Source organism: Hypomesus nipponensis, chromosome 9 (assembly GCF_054491055.1).
Source record: "Hypomesus nipponensis isolate SF chromosome 9, ASM5449105v1, whole genome shotgun sequence".
Taxonomy (NCBI): domain Eukaryota; kingdom Metazoa; phylum Chordata; class Actinopteri; order Osmeriformes; family Osmeridae; genus Hypomesus; species Hypomesus nipponensis.
Window position 1 is genome coordinate 14880248 of NC_140369.1, and position 15632 is coordinate 14895879.

General features: G+C 41.4%; 1 protein-coding gene across 2 annotated transcripts in view; it reads right to left on the reverse strand.

Annotated features, from left to right (window-relative positions):
• Window positions 1-15295, reverse strand: part of pax7a (paired box 7a) — a 47661-nt gene extending 32366 nt beyond the window's left edge. The window contains exons 1-4 of one of the 2 annotated variants that reach the window (XM_084704187.1): window positions 14844-15295; window positions 13417-13652; window positions 13009-13138; window positions 12618-12746 (exon numbers count right to left, since the gene is read on the reverse strand). In XM_084704187.1, coding sequence (XP_084560313.1) covers window positions 12618-12746; window positions 13009-13138; window positions 13417-13652; window positions 14844-14928 — 580 coding nt within the window. In that variant the 5' untranslated portion in view covers window positions 14929-15295. Of the gene's footprint in view, window positions 1-12617; window positions 12747-12993; window positions 13139-13416; window positions 13653-14843 lie in introns of both variants that reach the window. The other variant, XM_084704186.1, reaches the window with a different exon arrangement.
• Window positions 15296-15632: the final 337 nt, after the last annotated feature.

Below are 15632 nucleotides of genomic sequence, written 5' to 3' on the forward strand. Positions count from 1 at the left end.
TGAGGTCGGGAAAAAATGACGGGGTGAAGGGGGGGTGGAGGGAGAGAGCGAAGCGACGGTAAAGGCGATGGCGATGCTCTTTTATGGCTCTTGTCATTGGGATGAAGGCACGGCGCGTCCATGAGAGAGCGCACGATCACCTTCAACAACGGGACGTCCACGGGGCCTCCGGGCCCCTTTCAGCCCCAGAGACAGCCCTCCTCGGGGGGCCATTAGAACCTGAATGGAGCCCTGACAGCCCTGTGCAGCTCCGCGGGACATCCTTAAACGCTGACATATTGACTCCCCATGTCTGCTCTCCCCTCTGCTCTGCTCTGAGTGGGAACCCGCGTCTAGGGCTTGAAGAGCGGGGCTCTGTTTTTTCAATATTGTTCAGCTGGATGGACCAGGGTTTGTTATTGTTATACTAGACAAGGTCTTTTTCTTCTCTTTTTTTTGCTTACCAAGACATTGTACTTTTTTGGATTCTTTTTCCATACACCTAACAAAATACAGGATTATTTGCTAACAAGATGTGTATGTCTTCACTGTGTCAGTATCATTTTAAGCTGCTATTAAGAAAGTTTCTGTCTCTCTAAGCTCCTTGATGCACATTTGAGGCTTGAAAACCTGACAACAGGCCTAGAAAAACATCATTTTTTATACAACATAAAATGGCTTTAAAGGGACTCTGTGGCCTGTGGACTTCTGATGACTTCAAGTCGTCAAACACACTCATCCCCCTAGCTGATGATGCATCCCTCCCACTTTCCTCTCCTAAGGCGAGCTTTAAACCAGCAGGTCTTCTCCGTCAAACCCGGTGTCACCTCCAAGGGATGGGTTCTCTGCTAATTGAGGTCACAGCCAAAAGTAATGAAATTAAGAGAGCGACCTCAAACGGTGCCCAGGGGGTCTCTGCCGTGCTGGCACAGCAGAGAGCCTCTACCCCCCTTAACAAAGGGTCCTCCCGAAAACCTATGCAGGAAATCAAGCAGTCGGGTCTCAGGGCTATGAGGAGAGTTCTCCCGGAGAAACACATCATCTCCTCCACAAAGCCCAGTGGAGATTAGGGAGCACGGCGCAGGAATGCACAGCAGACCGATTCTAACGGCCCCAGGGAAGCTTCCTAATTTTACCGGACAATGTGAAGGGAGAGGATTGCTGTGTGAAGTTTGTCTGATTCAGGAGGATGTCTGAGGGGATAGTTAGTTCCTCTGATGTGGAGTCTCATTTTTTTTTCAATACAAACTGGAGTGAACATCATATGAGAAAACGAAATCTCATAACAACATACCCAGCAGTAACTACAGAAACCCTTCATGTACAGAAAACTGACCGAACACAAAACAGCTATCTCTATTTTTTACTTGTCAGAAGACTATTTCTTTTGACTTTTGATTTATACTGTACATTGACACTGCACAGCCCAAGATCTCTTGTACAACATGATAGGCCCAAAGGACCTGACCCCTGACTTAATGATGCCTAGATTACAGCCCAGCTGGGACCAGAAACAAGCACCTCCTAAGAGGGGGGTATCCAGGCAGATTAAACAATACACCCTAGCTCCTTGGGGACTTTCTATCTTAGTTACTGATACCAGTATTACTTTACTATATGTTTGCAAATCAACAAACAAATGAAAACTAATCTTAAAGTTTCCAAGGCTTTTTATTTAAACATAGTTTTTATGATTTTTGTTATTATTAAGATTATTATTAAAATAATTTGAACTTACTGTGTAACGTCAAGACGCATCATTGTATCAACATAATTACAAATTAAAAAACATTTTTTTTTACATTTCCCAAATAGTTCCTCAGGACATTTCAAGTCATTCAATATATTCTGTGTGTGTGTGTGTGTGTGTGTGTGTGTGTGTGTGTGTGAGTGTGTGTGTTGGGGGGGGGGGCATCCGTGAGTTGTCACAGTACTTGGGACTAATATCCGAGATCCTGACCCCATATTGGAAGCTTTACAATGTAGCAGAGAGGCAAAGCTTTTTGAAATTACAGTATGTATTCCCCAAGGAGGGAATGACAGAGGATGCAGAAATAAGCCCATTAGTTGAAAATGGAGGATTCCATTTGAAGTTGTTATTTGGCTTGGCAGCACGGGAGCTCCACCCACTGTTGTGACTACCACCGTCACTTTTTGACTTGGTGGGAGAGAAAAAAAACACATTTCTGATTTGCAACACTCTCTGAACATGTTTATTGTCTTTGTGCACGTAAAAAAAACTCAAACACACCACGCACGCACACACACATACACACACACACAATTAAAACAAATGAAGATTGCAGAGGCGAGGCAGATCAAGAGCATAAAATGTGAAATGTTCTGGCCTTAAGTAGCATAGGCTAATGGTGATTTTTAAACTAGCAAACCATGGTCGATGTCTCTCATTCATCACAGTAAGAAAGCTGGGCATACTGTGCTAAACCTAATTACTGTTGCACATTATGTGGGCTATTCCTGTATTGTAATAAAATTAGCCAGAAACGCTTGTTGTCTTTTCTAATGCAGCGCCTTGGTAACCAGTGTTCACGCGTAATGTGACACACAGTCCCGATCTGTGCCAACTGTCACTATTTGACGACCCTGGCAGGCAAGGCGAATCGAATGCAAAAAAGTTTTTTTTAAATAAATTCCTAAGAACTGGCCTGCTCTATCATTAAACAATTAAGCATGGGTAGGCATTCAGTGAATAAAGTAAAACAGCCTGTATGCTACCGTGTTTATTCATATTCACATTTTGTGACCTCTCAGTCTGTTTGTCAGAATAACAACGGCTTAATAACCAAGAACATATCTATTTATGCTAATATTTCCAGTTATTACACCGCCCGCCTTCATATTTAGTTAGGATTGTGGGAGAAAGGCATGGAAATCAAATGACAGTCTATACTGACGATTTTTCTCAGCAGCAAAGAAATGTCTAAATATACAGACTGCAACAATACTCCACGGATCTTTATAAACACATCTTCCACGTCAAAACAAGAGCCCATAATCACTGGAAACAGAGCGAAGGTTAAAGAGCACGTATTCCATACAGCCTCAGACGTCGGCTATTGGCTAAGGCAACTAGCTTGAAGGAAATCACATGGTTGTCAATGCAAAACAGCCAGCTGGATAGAATGATAGTATGAGATGTTGTTTAGGAACACAATATGAGCATTCAAAAGCCGTGATTTACACAAAATTCTCTAACCCTGATAAATCCTGGTTTAAAAGTTGGGAGCTTTTTATTTTCCTGGCAACGTTTCCTAACGCAAGCTTCCATATAAAACAGAGTCCAGCCAGCGTTGACGAGAAGTGGACCGGTAGCAACAGTCGGGAGACAGGTGCTCGGTCTAACTAGATCATAAACACGGTCTTTTATCTGCTGCGCGCTTTCATTCAGCTGGAATCTAAGAAGCCATTGCATGCATGCTTAGCTCGGGCACACGATCTGTAAGGCATGGACACGCCATAAAAACACCAGCATATTATGACCGCTCACAGATTCACAGGTCATTTGTGTAAGTAATTGCATGCACCATGTTTCAGTTGTGGAAGTGGTTTAGAACCACGTGGCTATGCTACTATCTATGACTCGATAGGAAATTTTCTCCATATAAAGTTGCCCTCATGGCACCTCTTCCCTTGGCTTGGGGCTATGGGTTTAATACCTTCCCTATGGGGCTACTCCCCACTGTCTTGTCACCATTACCAATGAACTTGAATTTCTATAGGACTGCTTTATTGCATGCTCACATTAGCACAAGCACTGTATGACTCAGGAGTTCACTGGGTGAGTCGGTGTGTGCTTGTTTATTGCGACCAAACATGAATGCTTTCATGAGGTTTTGTTTGACATTTTTACTGATTTGTTCATCTGTCGGCTGATACGTGATTACAGGAAGCCATTCAGAACCCTCTAAACACACATCAACCCCTTACACCTCTACACTCACAACCTCAACAAAAGTTTGATCAATTCCTCATAGCAAGAGAAATGGTGGCGGCTCAACTTTCGAGAGGCTCTTGGTGCAATGAAAACACTCAGAAATAGCAGAAGGCTACTTGCTTTCTATTTGTTTTCAAGGGGCCTGGAAGAGGGCAACAACCAATTAAATGAGATTCTCCTCATTCAATACTCAATACTATAGCCTAGGTTGGTTTACACTGACACCTTTGAAACTAATCTTCTCCAGTGAGAACCCTTGTCTCTGCTGGTGGTATGGTCGAGGATCACCACTGAGAGGGAAATAAATGGACCTTTAAAAAAACATTGCTTTTCTTGTCAAGACTGATACCCACTCGAGAGCCGTCTAAACGTCAACTCATTCGCTGCCTATTTCCTCCTCTCCCCTCTTTAGAGCGACACCTGGGCCTAATGAGAGAGGGAGGGAGGGAGGGAGGGAGGGAGGGAGGGAGGGAGGGAGGGAGGAAGGGGCAGAGAGAGGGGGAATGAGTGAGCGAGACAGGGAGAGTTTCAGAGACAAAGCAAGGGAGAGAGAGAGGACCATCCCAGGGGGCTGTGGGGCCCTGTCACCTGTGAGTGCTGCTTTCCTCCGGACAGGTCGGTGATTGTCCCCTATCGCAGTTGATACTCACCAACCACAATTCATTACAGCTTCACATTAGTGAATGAACTGGCCACATGGGCTGAGCAGACAGACGATTAACAGAGGACTGGCCAGAGAAAGAAATGGTCCTCCCAAGGCTCCCAGACTAAATTGGATTGCCAATACAACCCAGAGACGTTTGAGTAAGTCGAGAAAAACAATGGAGCAGAAAATAAATACTCAGTCCACTGCCATGAAGACTCCACTTGGTAAACTAACACAGTATTGATCGTCTTCTCTTTTTGTTTGTTTAGAAAAGCCTCATCCCTGCTAATAGCTGTCTGAGAGTGTAATCTTCCCCCTTGTCCTCCCCTCCTCCCCTCCCCTGCCCATTCTCTTTATGTGTTCTTTCAGAGGGCCTCACAGACTTTAGGTTGAGTGTGGCGCTTGGGTGTGGGCCGTGGAACTGGGCCACATTGTGTTGCTAATGTTGACACCTGCCAGAGTAGGCTTGGTCTGTTTGGGGACCGCAGCGCTCAGAGCTTGATGCTCCGCGTCTTTAGCCAGATTAAGTATGGGTCGCTGGGGTCACAAATCACTGGACTCCCTCTGATGTCTGGAGGCAGAGAGCCAAAGAAGACTAGGTGGGTGGGGGGACTTGAGAAAGAGAGGGGGCTGCATATTGCTGCAAAAATATATATAGATTCAGAAAATCTTGTCATTATTTTTTATTAAATAGCCTCTGCAATTTATTAACTTCTAAAATATTACATTTGATATTTTCTAATTGAAACCCAGTAGTTCCATGGTCATACAATTAACTTCAGCAACCCGTACATGGTGAGACTGCCTTAATCAATGCCCAAAGTCATATACCAATTGTTATGCTCTCAGAAATCATGACTTCATCTCACACAACTGTCGTAGTCCCATCTACTTGCACAACTAAATGGATACTGTATGTGTACAGTCGGTGTAGAGAAGTAGCTGTGACTATGACAGCAATTCAAGCTCAGTCTGCCCCTTCCTCTGCAAATCTCCTCCTCTCCTCTCATGCTTTGAAACGGCTTCTGTCCAGTCTGATGCTGTCAGTTTGAAGGCCCCATTCAAAAGTATTCATGCATCTGCCTCGGAGGCACAATGGCAGCTAGTTTATAAACTGTCTGCCCAGGCGCCCACAGGCTTTAGTGCTTATTGTTTTCGGCCTCTTAATAAACTTTTGGAGGAGTTCATCAACCTGCTTGAATAGCCCGGGCAGAGAGTCTCAGGACACAAAATAACAGAAGGTTCTTTTCTCCCCCCTCCCCTCTTCTCTTCTCTTTCTCTAGGGGCCATTTGGTGGACAATGGAGAGAGTTGGCTGTCAGACATCAGAGGGCTTCTAATCCCAATACATGGTATTCAAAAAAGGTATTCAATTAAAATGAATACACTTAAAAAGGTGGAGATTGTTGTAGTAAATCGAATTTTCAGTTTTTCTCCTGACCGAGAGAGACAGAGAAAGAGCATGAGTGGATTTAGTGGATGAAACACGCAGCACAATGCAAATGCCTTTTAAAGGGAAGCCTCACATTATCAAATGATGCATACACATCAGATACAAATTTATTATTTGTAAAAACTATACACAAAAAAATACGCAAAAACCCTGTTTTTATTGATTCTATGATTCTAGGTTTTCTTAGGGTGACACCTGTTACTCAGGCAGAACAAATTAACCGACTGCAATAAAAATGTTATATTGGTTTTAAGCCATTAATCCACTGTTATACCTTTCAACTGTGTAAAACACATTCTGAACTTTAAAGACCTTAATAGATGTCTGCTGTAATTAATTTCATACCTAATTAGAACTCACTGTGCTGCAGTCCATATGCGCAAGCCGCCTTGTTTAGCCTGCTGGAAATTAGCGCCATAATTGACATGCGGCTAACTGTGTAAAAAAAAAAAAAAGCCCGTGTAAAGTGGTGGACAAAAAATCCGTGAGCGGTCCAATTCAACAACCCCGACGTCAAACCAAATTGCTCATCCCCCAAGTCTTCCCCAAAGGCTGTAAAGCCGCATGGACTGCGACCTGGCCGCCGACTGTTTCCCACCGGTGCACTTGGTGCGTTTAAACTCCGTAATTAGATCTGACAAGTTCAACGTGTTAGTTTCAGAAAAGGAAAAGCTGGTGAAGTTATGATTTCCGAGTCATGGTCACAGGGTAGGCTACCCTCCTGTCAGCCCCCTCTTCTCATTCCTAACTGAGCGTTTATCAAGAACTGTAAAAAGGGTTCATGTAAAAAAAATAAAAAAAATAACGACAACCATAATAATAAGAATAGGCCTCTAACCCGAAGGACTCTTCATGGTATTAAAACAATAATCAATTACATCATATTTGTTGGTGTGGTTGCTGGTAGTAGGCCTATTATTATTCGTACTGACCTACTGTATAGCCTACAGTAATTTCACGCCTAACTATTTAATCCAAATGTAGCCTATTCATCTTCTTTCTTCAACTGAACATTCTCCATCAAATTAAATGAGGTCAATGCGTTTTCTCGTCATTTCTAGGTCAATATATTGGTGTGCCAAAATAAAGTTAGCCAATAAAAACACGAACCACTTGTTGTTAATATGTTGACCTGATGTTGACTAAACATGTGTGTGTGTCCAGCCTACTTCGTGAATGTGAAATACAAAAGGCATCCCAACGCTAGGCTAATAGAAAATACACAGTCTTGTTGGCTTTATTCAGGGTCACGAAAAGTTCTTATGGCGAAAATTGGCGCCATGGGACACAGGCAGAAAGGATGGCGACTTCCTGCACTCGAACACATTAAGTGAGAGGAGGCCTTGAGGGCATTGCTTCCTCCTTAATTTGTCTCGTATGGTTCTGATCTCCCCAAAATTCTACGACCCCCTTATCCATACGTTATGAAGCCCACTCGTTCGAGTTTTTGAGCTCCGGTCGTCGGTATAGCCTACCGTGTGCAGGTCGCTGTGCTTGCCTGCTTGCAGACTGTATCTTATCTGGATAGAGGCATTGTAGCCTACTTCTAATAATAACTCAAAAACACTCCAAATACAGTAAATTGCAGGGTGCATGCTGTGGAATGGGGTAAAGCAAGCCTGTCAAAATATTACTATATTTATTATAATACAATCAAATAGCTCAAACGAGATGATGACATGAACCATTTTTAGTTATTAATGGAGTGCAAACTGTCTTGATAGATTTGATAGAAATTCCAATGTCTAACAATTTCTAACGATATAGATCATTGACAGGATCGAAATCCTTGATTTCGTTCAGTTATATAATGATAATAATAATAATAATAATAATAATATCCTAATAAATGATCTTGTGCATATACCATTAGAAAAAGGTTCGGGGATTTTAATTAATTATTGTCATCTAGCTATAGGCTACATTACGGTTCCACTCTCGGTTTTGTGTCTACTATTTTGACGGTGCTCTAAACCAAAATCCCCCCACATGACGAATTTGGGGTCCCCCTAAAGTTCATAGGTCGCCAATCGCTGGTATAATTGCTCACTACCGAGGAGAGAACGAATCGGGACATTTGGTTGCTCGTGTAAATTTTCTTTTATCTCTTTAACATGTCATAGCCTTGCCTACTTTCCTTTGACGTATGTGTTGTTCATAAATCGTACAGGCTACCAGGGAGGCAGATGCCCTTTCGGTATGGTGTTGCTTGTACGGGGAATGACACACATGCAAAATAGTAAATCTGCAATAAATGCGAAGGGTTTTCATCAACAAGGAAATATGTGAAGGCGTAAATAGTCTTGTCCACTTGTCACAAACCAAACGTGGCTATTTAGTAGGCAACTTGGAAAAGGTTAGACACCTTTTCATAATGGCTTTGACACGTTTTTTTAAACTAGGCTATGTTGAAAGGTTTTCAGTGCCAACAATTTTCAAATAAAATGCATTCGTAACCTTCACTATGTATTTCATGAATAATAAGTTAAAATATTGAATTATATATGCTAGTTTTTTACTCTTGTAAAACTTGTACTCTTAAATGTATGACCACTTGTGAGGGGTGACAGTTAATAAGAGATAGACTCTGTCCATCACCAGTATCTCTCCACATGTTGCATTAGCCTTATCCTATAATATTATTTCCAGGCTATATATCGCCTATTTTATATTATATTGCCTATTTCATTAATGCAATTAATTTAGAATTTACGATGAATTTATTTTTGTTTCAGTTCATTTAGCATTAAATTGAAAACAAAACTAAATAGTTAAGTATTGCAGTGCACTTAATAACAACAACAATAAAATAGCGTAATTTGTTAAATAGCAGTAGTATTGGTATTATTATTGATGTTAAATTAACTATTAATGTTAACAATATTAGTAATAGTAATAAAACATATTGCTTACATTACTATTGATAATGTGTTGCTAGTCTTTTCAGCTCTCTGAGAAATACACAAATGTTAATACCGGAGAGTCTGGAGCGGGATGCGGGGAGAGAGGAGGTTAATCCGAGTTTAATGCAGTGAAGCACAGCGCAGGGTCTGGGCTATGATGGGTATGTTATCTCTGCCCAACATTTGGGTCTCCCTCAATTTCAACCCAGCCCAATAGCTGTGAGAAAGTGCAGATGGAGTTGCTCTCAATGCCTCAGGAAAAAATGTTATTAATAGCTAAATAACTTCCCCATACTTTCACTAAATCTCTCGAACACACTATTCCAGATGGATTTGTTTGAAGTGGCCTCTCGCTTCATTCCCCTGTCCTTCTCTTTCAGCGCGGCTTTAGACCCAGAATATAGCTACATTATACAGTATTTCCATACACTTGGAAATCGTGATTGCGCGTGTTTGTTTATGAAGGGGAAAGGTGTATGTGCGCGCGCTTGTGTGTGTGTGTGGGGGAGGGGGGGGAGCATAACATAGGCTACACATAATTATATTCCTTGATCAACTTCGTGATATTTGTTATGATTTTATAGAGGCCTAGGTCAACCTAACCTTTTATCACAAGATTGAGTGCGTTTTAAATTGAGTGCGTTATTCAATATAGGCTATAATGTTTTGTAGCCTATACATTATCGTTTGAGTAATATTTCTTCATGTTGGAAACAGGCTTTAGCCCAAATCTTGAGCGGTGCCAATGGTCATTTAATTGAATATGCACATAGTATCCAAGCCTCAAGCCTCGGATTGCCTGGCTCACCTATACACTTCTTCATCGTCCCCTCATTATCCCTTTCCAACGCCAATAAATCCTATCAGGCTTCTGTTTGATTAGATGGAGAACCTTAGGTAATCCGCCAATTTGTTGAAGTGTCCATCGCCTGTCGCATCCCATCTCTCCTTGCGCACAGGTGACAGTTTGTTGGTTTAGCACCGCAGATGGTCCCTAAAGACGATCTCCCTCACTCTTTCCCTCTCTCCCTCTCTCCCTCCCTCTCTCTCTCTCTCTCTCTCTCTCTCTCTCTCTCTCTCTCTCTCTCTCTCTCTCTCTCTCTCTCTCTCTCTCTCTAGCCAGTCTTACGCAAACAAAAGCATCTCCAGGTTTTTAACTTTGTGTCGTGGCGCAACCTTGTGTCCTGTTTGTCGCCTAATTAAACTTGGCAGAGCGATCTCTGCGTTTCCTTGTCACAGGGGGTGCATTTAGCAAAGCAGCAGTGACCCGACGATGGATTTTTTTTGCGTCCATAGGGTAAGGATACCACGCAATCTGAGGAAATTGATAAAAACTCCAAACTGGGATCCATAGATGTGACAATATTGCCTTGACGTTCCAATATTGCAAATATATTTAGCATACTGGCGTATAATTAAACCTGTGTTTATATGTGTTTAATTACGTCAGATTACTGATGTATGTTTAGGCTACTGTAACCTAAAATAGTAGCCTATATAAAAATACAAAAATAAACAAATAGATAAATACTCATGAAGTCTGAAGAGCAGCATAAGCGAACCAAAAATCTTATGAATTTGCGCCTGGAGCAAGCTACTGTGAGCTCCGTCCTGAGATGAAAGTGAAACAGAAATAAAAGGCTCTACTTAATCTTCTTTAAAGCTCTTATACATAACGTTTGTGCCTCAAACTCAGAGAGTGAGGGCTTGATTGGGGATAAATACATTTCTTACCATGCCCGTAAGCTATTACACCCTCCCTGAACACAGACGCCTATTCAGCAGTCACCGTTTTCATCACTCTAATAAGTATTAACATTATTAGAAATGCCAGCAGCCGCATGGTAAACTGCGGAGGGAACGAATCTTGTTTCAAGAAATTGAAAGTTTATAGCCCATAGCCTACGTATAGCCAACCAAAAACTGAGAGCTCGAACCGCGGTACAGAACATAAGCGCGGTTCCCTTGACGATAGCCAATGGATAGTAATTGCACCGTTCGCTATAATACTAAACAACTGTGTAATAATGTTTCTTATTGCTGGGATGAAATAAGAAATAGGGGCCTGTGAGTATTTGTTTGTGTAAACTATGGGCTATTTCCATTTGTTATTGCATGTTTGCATGCAGCTAAGAAACACAATTCGACCTCTAAATGGACACAAGCCTTTTAGAAAAAAGAAAGAACCGTTTTGCACCATCAAATACTCATTCTGCTCCTACAGACTGTTCTATAATAGTACAAAACTACCTAACAGCGGGGTGTACTGAATAATTCATTTCCTTTTATATCTTCCCTTGCCCTTTGTACAAAGTTCTCTCTCTCTCTCTCTCTCTCTCTCTCTCTCTCTCTCTCTCTCTCTCGCTCTCTCTCTCTCTCTCTCTCTCTCTCTCTTTCTCTCTCTCTCTTTGCGGGATTTTGAATGAGAATGGACAAGCCTATATTCTCCTTTTCGCTGCCGTGCTTTCGAGGACTTGCCTTTGTACCTCGGAATCTTCACTTTAGAAAAGCTTCAATAGAGAAGAGAGGTTTTGGGACTGAAGTTCATCTTCAAGTTTGAAGGGGGCTGGCAGTGTCTTTTACAGAAAAAAAAAGCTTTTGTGAACTCTTATCTAAACCCTATTCACACATGTTTGATCATCTTAAAGGACAACCTTTGTCTCATTCAGGAAAGGTTTGTCAAAGGTCTTAGATTTTTTTTTCTCTTACCATGTTGTCAACGACATATAGAGTGCACTTTTGTGGTAAAGTGGCACAAAATGATCTTACTGAACACATTAAATTAAATTAAAATTAAATTAACTAGCCTACTCTTAATTCTAAAATAACCTATAGTTGCCTATAACAAAATAACCAGAAACGCGCAGCAGGCTATCTCAGAATAATGTGCATTTTAATATAGGCCTATAATAATATCATTACATATCGATTCCCTTTCATGAAGTGAACCATAGACCACTTGTTTTTTTGTGTTTAAATTAAACAAGTAGGCCTATGATTAAACGTCTATTAGTCAAAACACTTGATCCTGTCTAAAGTTTCCCGTCAAGCAGACACTGGTCTCCTTTAAATCTGTCGGGCGGTTTGTCTAACTGACATTGATTGTCAAACGGGTCAACTGTCAGCTGTCGTTTAAAGTGGTCGTTAAATGAGAGCGAGAGGAATTTGCTACACAAATTAATTTTCTGGAGCTAAATACCTTCCGTCAGGGCTCACATAAATAATTGAGTGATTGAGTAACTACTGGCTGCATTTTAAAGCAGGAATAAATGCACCCAAGGCTCTTTAAATTTACCGTGCATGTGTGAGAATTTCCCAAGAGATGGACAAGCAAATATTTAAAACGTTTGATGCCTAATTGAAAACGATAGGCTATAAAATATCCATAAAAACCAGAATCTTAGTGTGCCTACACGATAAATAAATAAGTAGCCGTGGTTTATAAAAAATACAAGCTATTTACCATGACTTGTGACAATATAAACGATATGCTAATACAGAAAAAGCAACATGACAATAGTGACTAATATATAAAATCTTGTCATCATAGGCTATAATTACAATTAAAATAATGTTCATTGTAGAAGCAGGTCCAACAATAGCCTACTCATTGCAATAGTAATAGAACAAATTTGACAATAACAACATCACCCAATGCCGTGTTTATATGTTGTTGACCTACCTTTGTCACCAAGGATGCCATCTATGCTGTGTTTGGTTTTCTTCTCTCCATCCTCATCCTTCTTATCACAATCATCTTCATCATCTTTCTTGCCAAATCGGGCCCTCAACACACGGCTGATGGAGCTCACTGATGATGACAAAGCAGAACTTCAAATTAATCTATCGAATATTCAAAGTGCGTGAGGAAATTATTTGTATGTCTATTTCCTGTACTTTTGGGCAAGCGTCGAAGAACTATTTAGGAGAGTGCCTGTCCAGAGTCATGGTGTAGGCTACCTGCAAATAATCATCTTGGTAACATAATTATATATTTGTTGCATGTTGTATCTTTAAATAGAGGGGTTAGTCACTTATAATAAGGAAAGGTTGCTTACCAGATGAAGCCTCACCTGAAGGAACCGTGCTTCTGTCACACACGCCGTCCTTCAGTAACTTGTCACGGATCTCCCAGCTAAACATTCCCGGGTTCTCTCGCTTGTACTCCTCGATCCGCTTCTCAACGTCGGGTGTTGCTACTTGCTTTTTTTTGTAGATTGAATACAAAAAAGAAAGGCAGTTCAAAACACATTTAATGGTAATTTACTACAAGACATGATATTAGTCAACTTGTATTATATTGCTCGTTAGTGTCCAATTTCATAATATTGCTTGGGAATCAACACGTACATTAAAAAGCAGGCCTAGCGTTATATAGGAGTATGAATGTAGTCAATGGTGGGCCTAAAAAACATCTAGGCTATAGGCCGCATTAGGCTACAGCCTGCGTTTGCCGTTAAACATTCTTCCTGTCTACTCACCCTGGGCTTGCTGCCTCCTATAGCACCGGGACGAATCGAACCAGTCTCCTGGTACCGACAGAGGATTTTTGAGACACAACCGTGAGAAACTCGCAGCTGTCTCGAGATAACGCAGGGCCGGATGCCGTGGTGGGCCATCTCCACGATCTTGTGTCGAATATGGTTTGGAAGCGGTCTCCCGTTGATGAAGACTCCACCGAGCTGGTTCACGCGCCCTTGGCCCAGAGGGGTTGACACTGTTCCATGACAAACAATACAAATCTCAACAATACTTTTATTGTTCGATAGAACACGTGTTGCAGGCCGTAAGCTATAGAACTGATTTGAGTTTCACATAGGCCTATATATTTCCTATGAGAGTTAAGAGGATGCTTGTTAGCTGTTTGCTGTCATCAAAGAAAGGCCATCAGAGTTGCCCAAAACGATACCTTGCTGATATAGATGTGTACAAATAATATATAGCCTATATAATTATTTAAACGTGTGTTTATGTGCTTATGATTTAGCCTACTGCATAGCCCTGATTGTCATACAACTCCGGCTCATTCATAATAATTGATAAAGCATAAATAACAGCAGGTCAACATTAACGATGACCACCGATGAATCACACCGACAAAGTTTCTTCCAAAACTCTTGCATGATGTGCCATGCTTAAAATCTATCACATACACAGGCTTGACTGCAGACCTGCAGGCCTGCTATTAAGCCGTCCATTTGCAGATGAAAATCATGCCAAACTCATTCAGCCCGCCTGTCAAGGCAGGATGTGTCTGTGGAGGAACACAGCACTTCAACTATCCAATTTCGCATTCAAGAGGATCTAAAGTGTGTGGCACTTTCGAACTTGATTATTCCTAGTCATGTTGTACAAATATTGATGTGATCCTTTGAGCCGTCTCTTTGCTGTGTATATTATTTCCATTTGCAGCGCCAGGACACTTCAACAAATCCTGGAGCTTGAGTCATTTGCGAGCTACGTGGTTTTGTGCATTTTCGTGTAAAACACTTGAGCACGAACTTTCTAAAACCAGCAGCAACTGCTTCCATAAACACATGCAAATACAAATGCATCTTTTTTCCGCGCATGTGCTTAGACGTTTGTCTTCGGAGACTTATCATCAGCACAGCTTCATGATTCTGAATTTGGATTAAGAGAGAGGACAATGATTCCTTCTTTTTAACTAAGAAAAAAGCATGCAGCTAATTTGTAAAAAATATATGAATATAATTGTAATCATCTTCAGCAACTAACCACAAAGTAAAGCCACGATGTTTGGATGCATGTTGATTTGAAGAAAAAATAATATTTACAATTATTTACAAAAAAATGAACAGTTTGCTACAGACAAAATAACCCTTCCCAAAGTGATGATCGCTTGTTTGCCGGTAAAATCTACAGAGAAAATAAAGATCGCGTTGCCTACCTTCCAGTGGAAAGCCAGTGCGGGGATAATTCTGGCCTGGCGCGGGGCGCATCATCCGAGGAACCGTTCCTGGTAAAGTAGCCATTCTAGCTACCCAAGAAACGACGAATGGGCTACGTCTGGTGAAACCAAGTTCTCACTCTGACAAAGTCCAGATACACGGATGCAGTTCTGATACAAAATGTCCTCAAAGGCACAAAGATGACAAACTACAACCTCGTAGTCCAAGACAGATAAGAGTGTCAATATTCAACCCCTCCAGGGGGAAAAGGTGTTGATATTCTTCACTACTTGTCGGCGTAAAATCAGAGCCCTTCGGATAAGGTTTGTGTGTGTGTGTATGTGTGTGGGGGAAATGTGCAAGGGGAGGGGGATACACCTTGCACTTAAATGTATAAGTGGGCAAAGGTTTTCTCAGTTCTTTGCCGTGATATACTTAGTGGTCAGCTATAGTTTTGATAACGTCTGCCTGCTGGTTGGAAGTAGTTTAAGTGGCCAACTTTGGCGTACGTTGTGGGAGGAGATACTGGAGCACTGCGATAGGTTCTACTGGCTTTCTTTTATTCATGATGGCGTAGCCACGGACCGTGTCGTCCAATCAGGTAACAGCAGGATGCAAATATCACATTCCACTTTTAATTCAATGTGTCTCGGCTTTCCGTCTATAAGTAAACTGAGAATTGAAAAAGAATCGTTTCTTAATGAATTGTTCAATATCAGATATTGGCTTCTATGGAAATACCCATATTTACAGGGCAGCCCAAGTTTGCATTTGTCTGCGTAATTTGG